We start from the raw sequence: 10,075 nt of genomic DNA, 5'->3' as shown, positions 1-10,075 counted from the left end.
CCGCTCGAACCGTGAGCCTGTCATCCCGCGACGCAAGGACGTAACTAGAAGGGGTTCATGGAGCCCGGCCCCGCCCGGCCCGCCGCTGCCGCCCCCCGCCCCCAAAACAAAATCCTGGCTATGTTCCTGCGTGACGTCACAGCAATGAAAAGCACAAGTATATTTCAATCTTGGATTGGCATTATACACGACGGTGGTAGGAACATTACTTGTGTCGAGCTAGAGAAGCCATATTGGGGGCTACCCCAGCTACGTCCACACTGGCTTTCATGGCAGTTATGTGCGATGCAGACAGCTTTCACTATTTCAACCGAGTGCCTAGGCAAACACAGAAGCAGCCACATAAGACAATCAGGAAAAGACGCCGAGTTGTACAGGCTAAGGAGGAAGGTCATAGTGCAGCGAGCTATCTAGTCCAGGCTATTCCTCTGAGAAATGCAGTCGGTGGAAATGTAGGTGAGTTATTCCCGCCATCAATTTAGGTAACTAATGCAAGCATTACACTATTTTGCATATTTCTCTACTGCAATGCTAGTCATCCGCAGCAGAAACAACGCCCCAAACTAAAAAGAATTCTCGTTACATTGTTAACACAGACATCAAGTCCGTAAGCGAGCTGGAGTTCATCAAAGCACAACCGAGAATCTCTCGGAAGTACTTGGTTCCTTTTCAGTAGTTATTGAATGAAAACACAGTGCAGTGGTGATTACCATCAGCACAGCCTTGCCACTGGCACTGCTGTCCCTTGGGTGGCACATGCACGACATGGCCTACAAGCCACATATATCCCTAAAAGAAAGCTGCATAGGATGCACTTACCGTGGCTAGCGTCGCCACCCAGCGAGCTTGCACAAACCCTCTGCATGGCACGCAGTGCTGTTCAGAACAGAGCGCCACTGGCTAGCCAGTTAATGCGAAGGCTTGTAGTGTCTTGCTGCTGCCTTGGCAAAGCTGCAAGTCACCTCTTTCACGCCTTGTGGTGCCCATCAGCTTCAAAAGAAACGGTGTTGAGTCGCGACCAGCTATAACCTGTCGCACAAGGGAGAAAAGGGTGTGAATGTGCAGACTCCTATCTGTTTGCTTTTGTCTAGCGTGTGAGTTTTGTTTGAGAAGAAAACAACAATGACACTTCTTCCACAGTAATATGCAAAACAAAAACGAGAACGGCTTGATTATTAATAAGTTGTGTGCAGCAGAGGCACGGGTGCGAGGGCGTAGCTCCGCAGAATGTTCTTTTTGCACGGCTGCTCGTGCAAAAAGGGCGCTTTTGTGCTCGGGCCTGTGCCTTTTCTGCACACAACCTATGTTACAGAGTGTACAGCACGCCTTCGAGAGCACTCGCGTGCGGCGAGAAATCCATAACATACAAGGTACGATCGCAGGAAACCTCGCAGGGGTGCAGGAAGCTGCAAGTGCACGGTGCACCAGAATGTGAAACTAGAGGTGGTGATAGAATTTCACAGTTTGAGAATATGACGTTACTTGGGTCAAAATATAGAAACGATAAACGTAACTGCCTTACCGGCTGATGATAAGGGCCACCGGAGCACGACCAACTATTTGTTGTGATCGGGGCATTCGATTGGACGCGGGTTGGTAAAGATTTGAAAAACACGAAAGAATAAAACATGTAGGGACGAAGACAGACAGCGCAGTTCTTTGTTGACATGAAATGTAAGATCAAGCACATTATTCTGTCGGATCAAATGGTTTTGTTGAATTAGGTTTAGCTCGCAAGTTAGCCGTTCTTCGGCGGGCTTTCAGGTTTCTGCGATGGTTGTTTTAATCGTGAACGCAGGCTCAAACAATGTAGGCAGCGGCGCCAAATCGATCTGAAACGAAGAAACAGCTCGGACGCGTGGAACGAACACACATAGAGATCACATCACAGGAAAACTCAAACCACTCACCTCTCGTTCGACGACGGTTCGTCAGGCACGATGTTTCCGATGTTTCTCCGGGCGTTGAGGAGACCGCGTCTGTTTCCGTGCTCCTATTGGTCGTGACGTCACCAAATTTCATCCAATAAAGTGCGCGCCGAAGTTTTCTCTAGTCGCCGGTGACCAGGGTGTAAGATAGACAGGTGGGGAAACGGCCCATAGAAGCCTACCGCAGCGCCGTGACCGGATTGTGTACTCGTCTGCTTGCGGGTACCCCCGATTTGCGACAGATGGCGCTGCGGCGAGAGGAAAAAAAACGGAATCGGATTTGCGTGGAACTTTATGGGAGAGTGCGCAAAATAAACCGAGAGCACGACATTCCTTCATTGAAAATCCACGAGAAATCATCTCCGTGAGTTTAGCCGGTCGCCACCGGTCGCCCACCCGGAGTGAGAGTTCGCGGTGCTCCACATAGATGGCGCCACAGAAAAAGAGAAACCCGAGGGGGACACAATCCGGTCGCTCATTTGGCTCTCGTTTCCCCACCTGTCTATCTTACACCCTGCCGGTGACGTACCGGCGGTATCTGTTTTTTTTTTTTTTTTTTTAAATTATATCTTCTAATTTTTTTTAACTTTTATCAAAATAAGTATTTGTAAAAGTTATGGTGTTTTATTAAACGTTTTATGGCACTAAATGGACTATCAAACCTCCTAAACAGCGCAAATTGGCGCAAACGCTGCGAGGTTGACGGAACTTTTGCGTGGCGTCTGGCAACTAGCCCATTACGCGCCTTTTTCTGTAGTTTATGTTTGGTATTTTGTTACTGTCGGAGGAAAACCGCGAAAGCAGGCGAAAGTTGCTCTGCAGTGTGATCGTGTGATGTGCCCAGAAACACGATGAGTACTCAAAAACAAACAGCGCTCACACGTTTCTACAGCGCGAAGAAACTCGGAGTGAGTGCCACCGGCAAGGAAAAATGCATCGCCAACGTCGCCACGAAAAAGATCGAGACACTGCAGATCGCCTCTCCGCTCGTCGTAAGTGGCTACGATTACGTTTCTTCGGCGCCAAAGCGACGTTGCGTCGGTAGCAGTGTCTTACTAAAAGCGCCGACACCGCCTGCGAAACGTTCTCCCATTTCTGATTTAACGACTGCGTGCAAACGACAGCGACTTCAAAATGAAGTGGAAACATCGCCGCTTTGTTTACCGAAGGACGCAATGGACAGTCCCAAAAAAGTACCTTTGGCGGGTGCTGCAGGGAAGGCTCAAGAAACATCAGCTCCCGCGGGTCGAAAATGTTCCCCCGTGCTTAAATTGGCAGCAGGTTCGGGCCGCCTGAAAGAGTTGCACGCACGGCTTGAGGTCATTGAGAAGGCTCGTGCTAGCTTAAGTAAAACAAAGCAAAAACCAGGTGCAAAGCTCGTTAAAGAGTCCGCGCCTGACCAAGGAGCCTACGTACGTTACCATCACCTGATCGAGCCTCAGTCGCCGAGTCTGACCCTTCCCTACAGCTACAAGCAACTGGCTGAAGCATTCCGCTGCTGCGACACAGTCGTCAGCATGCTGTTTAACCGGAAAGAAGTCTGCACTTTCGACAAACTCAAACCCGCGGTGGAAGAGATGTCCAAGAGACGGTTCAGCAAGGAGAAATTGGGTCAGATTAAGGCAGTCTACCCCGGCTCTTACACCTTTATGCAAGAAAAGCTACAACGACGTGGTGCAGAGAGCAAAGACGCCTACCAACTGGTCGTATCTCCGCAGCTTACAGTGGAAGCGTCTGCTGCGAAGACAATGAGTCCCACCTGTCTCCTGGATCGCAGGAAGCTGTTCCATGACCTCTTGCTCTCGCTAGTGATGCGGCACCACCAGGCGTACCTGTCCACCCTGAGCCCACCGGTGACTGTCCCGTCCAGCGCAATCACCCGTTGGCACCCCAAGTTTCCGCTCGACGACGTTCCCCCCGTTTCACCGGCAGTGCTGCCCGAGTGTCCGCTGGAGAAAGGCAGTTCTTCGGCACAGGATGTGCTGAACAATGTCAAAGGGAGGCTGAATGAACGCGTAGAGAAGGCACTGCAGGGGCTCGCTCAGAAGCAGAAGGGACAGCAGCAAGTCAGCGTCTCGGCTGTTCCATCCGATGCAGTTTCTACGGCACGACTGAAGGGAGTTTCCGAAGACTTGCTTGCCCGCATCAGGGCAAGAGAGGCATTCAAGCTGGTGCAACAGATGACGATCCGTCCAGAAGATGAAAAAGAACGGACGCGGCTCTCGCACTTGCCGGAGCTGATCCGCATCACACGTTCGCTGTTCCTAGCAGAACAGAAAGCGGCCATTTCAAAGAATCTGCTTGTGCAGAAGGTGAAGGAAAGCTTCTCGTCCGTCCTCGCCATGTCCGAGGTCGAGGAGTTGGTCGAGCTCGCTTCGAAGGTACTGCCGGACTGGTTTAGGGTGCTCGTGACCCAGCGGGGAACGTTTGTCAAGATCGTCAAAGAGAAAGACGTTAATGCACTTGTGGACAGGGTCACAAAGAAACTTGCTGCGTAATACCAAATGTTAAGTCTGACTGACTGTTTGCGTATAGAGTGTAAAAAGCTGCATTGGTGTGAACGTTCGACACCTGCGTGTTAAAAATGTCTTTGTTCATGGCCCTTTTTTTTTTTTCTCCAAGGCTAAATGATTGTTGTATTTGGAAATGAGCAGAACGTGCTTTTAGCACAATTCAGGAAATTAGTAGGGAAGATACAGTGGTGATACCATAGGGGGCTTATTCGCTGATACAAAGCAGGAAAAACGAAAAACCAAAGTTTTGAAGTAACCATTCTCCTTTTTTTGAAAGTGGACATAGGCATGATGTGAGAACTCGTTGAGTATGTCAGACAAGAGTACACAAGGATGTTGAACCTTCGTTCCATTGTGTCATTCTGTATCATTCCTATGTCTTTTTCTGTGGATTAGTGCATGTTGGTATGCCTTAGAGTGGAAAGAGTTTTAAACCTTTTAGATTGAAAATAATTTTTGATAGCTCTGCTTTTTTTTTTTTTAATGAAGCTCATGTTGTACTGTCATTGTACTCAAACCTTTTAGTGCTGTATATGGTCATTTGACGTGTTATGCATCACGGAATAAAACTTTCTCAATTTCTTGCAAAGCTATTGTGCTTTTAATGTACAAATTTTTGTTGTGTTATTAGCAACACTCAGTGGCTTTTAGACAGCTTTTTCCATGTTGCATGCCATTGTTGAGCTTTCTCAGTGCTTTGAAAAGTGGTGCAGTGTTCTGCTCCAAAGCAGTTCTACCCGTATTCATATTACAAGCATGCAAAATTCTACTGGTTAACCATGCTAATTGCTTTGAAGAAGTGAGATCTAAACATGCCCCACACAAAGAGCTAGTTTTCTGTAATGGCAAGGCACTTTTTTCCATGAATGAATGAATTTGGAGTTTTCTGGCGCAGCAGCAACATAGGCCATAGTGCGCCAAACACAAGGTAAGGAAATATCACAAGGCTAAATGTTTATTATTGCAGCGGATCAAAATATCAAATATCAATTAAAGAAAACTGTAGTTTAAAGTCGATGTAAAATATTAAACTTTTCTAAAAAGTTAAAAACTTGACTGTACGGAGTAACAGGCTCGTCTCCAAGCAAAAGTGCCAAGTGGAAAGGGATTTGTTTTCTGAAAAAGATTGAAAAGCAAGAGCGGCGTTCGTTATTAAATTGTGGGCATACTAAAAGGATGTGAAGTACACTTAAAGTTTCTGAGCAGTAGTCACACATCGGTGGGTCGTCGTTTCTTAGAAGGTAGCTGTGAGTCAGGTGTGTGTGGCCTATCCTCAGTCGACATAAGATGACCTCATAGAACCTTTCTCGATGTCTGGCGCTGCGCCATTCACTCAAAACAGGTTTGACTTTATATAGCTTATTGTGAGGGTCAGAGTCCCACTCTACTTGCCAAGAATTTTTGATTGTATTTCGTAGTGTGGTTCTATAGTCTGTCACTGGGAGGGTGTCAATTTCAATGGACCTGTTTACACATGCACCTGCAACTCGGTCGGCTTCCTCATTGCCGTGTATTCCTATATGGCTAGGAACCCAGCAAAAGTGAATAGTGATGTTTTGCTTTATAGCATTCATTAATTTAACACGAAGCAGACAAACAAGGGGATGCTTCCAGGATCTTGCAGAGTTAAGGGCAAGAAGGGAACTGAGCGAGTCTGTAAATATCACAGATAATCTGTATTTTTGTTTGATTATTTCATCTACAATCACTAAGAGTCCATGAAGCTCAGCTGTAAACACAGATGCATTTTCATTAATTCGAATAACACGTTGGTAGGACTGCCCAACCGCAGCGCAGCCAGCATACCCGGCACCTTTCGTCCCATCAGTAAAAAAACTTTTGTCCGTCTCGTAACGACTAGCAATCTCAAAAAATTCTTGTTTTATAACACTAGCGGCAGACACTTTCCTATTGTATTTTGTCAAAGAGAGGTCGCATGTTATAGTTAGGTCATCCCAAGGAGCAAGTCTCTGTTCAGCTTCCATGACAGAACAAGATATGTCAAAACTATAAGTCGCTGCAGCATCCTTCACACGAAGTGCAAAGGGACGTGTTACGGATGGTTTGTTTTGAAAGGCCTGCTCATATTTTATGCTTTCAATCAAAGAAAAATTTGGGTGCTGTGGAAGAGTATGGAGTCTTAAATAGTACTGCATGCTAAGATAAAATCTACGTTTGTCAAGCGACCACTCATTTGACTCGGCATACAAGCTGGGCACGGGGGATGTTCGAAAGGCTCCAGTTGCCAGTCTGATTCCCTGGTGATGAATTGGGTCTAACATTTTAAGTGTAGAGGGTTTGGCAGAACCATAAACAATACTTCCATAATCCAAAACTGAGCGAACACAGGCCCTGTAGATTCGCAAAAGGCAGACACGGTCAGAACCCCATGAACGGTGTGCAAGGACCTTAAGAAGATTCGACTTTCGCTGACATTTTAATCTTAGTTCCTTTATATGTGAGCCAAAAGTTAATTTACTATCGAATATTAGGCCTAAAAACTTATGCTCCGCTTTAACCGGAATGGGTGTACCTTTAATATACAATGATGGCTCCGGAGACATTCCTCGTTTTCGAGAAAAGCAAACAGCCACAGTCTTCTCGGCAGAAAACCGGAAGCCATTCTGGTCAGCCCACTTACTCATCCTGTTTACCGTAAGTTGAACTTGTCGCTCACAGATGGCTAAGTTACATGAAGAAAAACAAATCTGGACATCGTCGACGTAAAGAGAATGAGTGATTGTGGGCGGAATTACTTGAGATAGAGAATTTATCTTTATAATAAACAAAGTGACGCTTAAGACACAGCCCTGCGGCACGCCATTCTCCTGGGGGAAAGGGTCGGAGATTGCAGCTCCCAGGCGTACCTGAAAGCTACGATCCTGCAAAAAGTCAGCAATGCAGTTGAACATTCTCCCTTTTATGTTCATCGACATAAGGTCCTGGAGTATGCCGTATCGCCAGGCGGTGTCGTAAGCTTTTTCAAGGTCGAAAAATACAGACAGACAAAATTGCCTATTTAATAAAGCCTCGCGGACCGCCGTCTCAAGACGTACAAGGTGGTCAACAGTAGACCGGGAAGTGCGAAAACCACACTGGAAATTGCTTAGTAGGTTCTTTTCTTCTAGTATGTAGATTAGCCTGTTGTTAACCAGCCGCTCAAAAGTTTTCCCCATACAGCTAGTAAGGGCAATTGGCCTGTAGCTCGTGGCTTTACTTCTGTCCTTTCCTTGTTTTAAGATGGGGATGACAATAGCCTGTTTCCAGGTGCTAGGAAACTTTCCTTTCGCCCAGATGATGTTAAAAAACTACACGGCACCTTCTCCACAATGGGCCACCGTCAGATTGTGGGCACCTCGGCCGGGATTCGAACCCGCCACATGGGGATCTGTAGGCCGGCACTCTTGCCTCAAAACCGCCAAGGCGGCGACCAAAAAAAATACTAGGGTTTGTGTGGCCATGTAAATTCTTTTATTTTGAACTATTCACCCCTGTAATCAATGTTTATAAATAGACTCAATATATTCAGTTATGATATCTGACAAGTATGTGAAGTAACAAAGATAAGCATTGTGAGGGTACGGATGACAGAGGCAGAGTTAAACGTTACTTAAAGAGTTTAATAACGATGGCAAATTCATACGGCGGTTATGGCGGGAACATCGCATGGCGGGAGCGTCGTCTAGAGTTCCCTGGTTGGGCCAGGCTTGGCTTTGTGAACAACAAGATGTCGGCAGGTGGCGCTAGTAATGAGCCTGCTCACATCCGACTCCCTCTTAATAGGACCAAGGCCCTTTGGTCCCGAAGCTTTCATTCAGAAAGGTCGTAATCTGTCAAATAGTTGGGCAGGCGCCACACTCGTTGGGTCCTCGAGCTTGGACCGGGGGTTGCAAGTTCTGTGTTGACACTAGGCGTTGGTCCGGTTGTTAAGGGTTCTGCTTCGGCACTGGCTGTTGGTCCGGTTGTCACAGGGTCTGGTTCGGCACAGGCTGTCGGTGCGTGTCGCAGATGGGCAAGGAGGGTAGGGTCAACGTATGGAGGACGGAATACTTTGAGCTGGCTGGAGTGCGCAACTCTCTCGTCTCTTGATGAATTGTCGGCTGGATTAGTTATACGGCGAATCTCATAGGTGACTGGAGTCTTCTGTGCGATGATTTGATAAGGTCCCTTGTGCGTTGGAGCAAGTTTTGTAGTGCCATCTGTGATTGGTTCTTGACGTCGAAGCCATACATGCTGGCCTGGTGTAAAGGTGACATGGCGATGGCTCTCGTCATAGCGACGTTTCCGTCGTTGCTGAGCTTGCTCAGAATTCTGTTGCGCTTCACTGCGGCGTTCTGAAAGGTCTAGAAGTCTTGCTTCTAGGGTGGTGGTTCCAAGGCGTCGGAACTTCTCCATGGGCAGTTTGGGCACATATCCGTGCAGCAACTCAAAAGGGGAAAACTGTAAAGTTGCATTGACGGCTGTGTTCACAGCGAAGGCTGCGGCGCTTAGTTTCTCTTCCCAACGTGATGGCTCTGCGTTGCACATCTTTCTCAGCACCGAGACGAGCGTTCCGTTACTTCTCTCGACAAGCCCATTGCTTGCCGCACGGGATCGAAGCTGCTCGAAGAGTGCTTGCATGGCTTTTTGAAATTTAGCGGGGGCACTTTTGAGTCTAAGAGGCATTCTTGTCCACTGGAACATGCCGCGATGCGTAATGAAAGACGTCTTGAGCTGGTCTTCCGGGCGCACTCTTATTTGCCAGTAGGCAAACCTCAGGTCAAGGCGGGCGAACAGCGAGCAACCTGCTATGTCGTCCATAATGTCCTCGGCACGGGGAAGCGGCTGAGCGACACTGACTGTCTGCTTGTTAAGTGGGATGTAGTTTACACACAGTCGTTTCTTGCTTCCACGAGAAACAATGACAATGGGGAAGGCCCAAGGGCTAGAAGACGGCACTATGATGCCCTTCCTCAGGAGCTCATCAGTTTGCTGCTCAATAAACTGTCGGTCATCAGCTGCATACCGATACGGTTGCCGACTGTAGGGTACAGCGTCTGGAACGAGGTCAATGGCGTGCTGTGCTCCTTCATAGAGTCCCAAGTCGTTGTCGTCGTCTGTAGCAAAGAGAGCAATGTGTCGCTGCAGGACATTTTGAATCGCAGTAGACTCTTCTGGCTGTAGCTCTGTGCCAATTTGGGCTTCGCTTAGAATGGAACTTGTCTTGTTTCTCTCGAAACTGTTCGGGCTACATGTTTTTGGAGAATCACGCTCTGGCTGGGGCGACTTTTCATGGCATGCCAGAGCCAGCCACAAGGGCTGGTTGTCATCTGGGAGAGGCTCAAGTTGGAGACCACCTGTCGAAGGGATAGTCGGTGCAAACGGGGAAGAAGTCAGGGTGTGGAGAAGGACAGCGTTCGACATCCTCGGCAACACCTTCTCCTGGCACAACAAGACGGCACCTGAGCTGGGGTGGCGAATTTCAGTTGGATTAGGCGGCCTCACAACAAGTTCTGCATGTGCTGCTTCGAACCAGTCCTCTCCGAGGATCAGAGGCAGGGGGTTGCGCGCAAGTACCATCACCTCCACGACGGCAGAGATGGGACCAACGGAGATGCGAGTGCACAGAGTACCAGTTGGTACAACTGTGCTGCC

The 10,075-nt window shown here is 47.9% G+C and overlaps 1 protein-coding gene across 1 annotated transcript; it reads left to right on the top strand.

The window, feature by feature from the left end:
- Positions 1 to 2,651: 2,651 nt before the first annotated feature.
- On the top strand, positions 2,652 to 5,030 carry LOC8026654 (DNA replication factor Cdt1-like). The gene has a single exon (XM_002404980.5). The coding sequence runs from the start codon at positions 2,780 to 2,782 to the stop codon at positions 4,424 to 4,426; it is 1,647 nt and encodes a 548-aa protein (XP_002405024.4). The 5' UTR covers positions 2,652 to 2,779; the 3' UTR covers positions 4,427 to 5,030.
- The last annotated feature ends 5,045 nt before the right edge of the window (positions 5,031 to 10,075 follow it).

The sequence above is a fragment of the Ixodes scapularis genome, unplaced genomic scaffold (genome assembly GCF_016920785.2).
Source record: "Ixodes scapularis isolate PalLabHiFi unplaced genomic scaffold, ASM1692078v2 PGA_scaffold5__190_contigs__length_132052651, whole genome shotgun sequence".
Taxonomy (NCBI): domain Eukaryota; kingdom Metazoa; phylum Arthropoda; class Arachnida; order Ixodida; family Ixodidae; genus Ixodes; species Ixodes scapularis.
This window is presented reverse-complemented; position numbering and strand designations above follow the sequence as displayed.

Bases quoted from the DNA above. Each gene is read 5' to 3' on its own strand.
- LOC8026654 (XM_002404980.5), top strand. From the start codon at position 2,780: ATGAGTACTCAAAAACAAACAGCGCTCACACGTTTCTACAGCGCGAAG.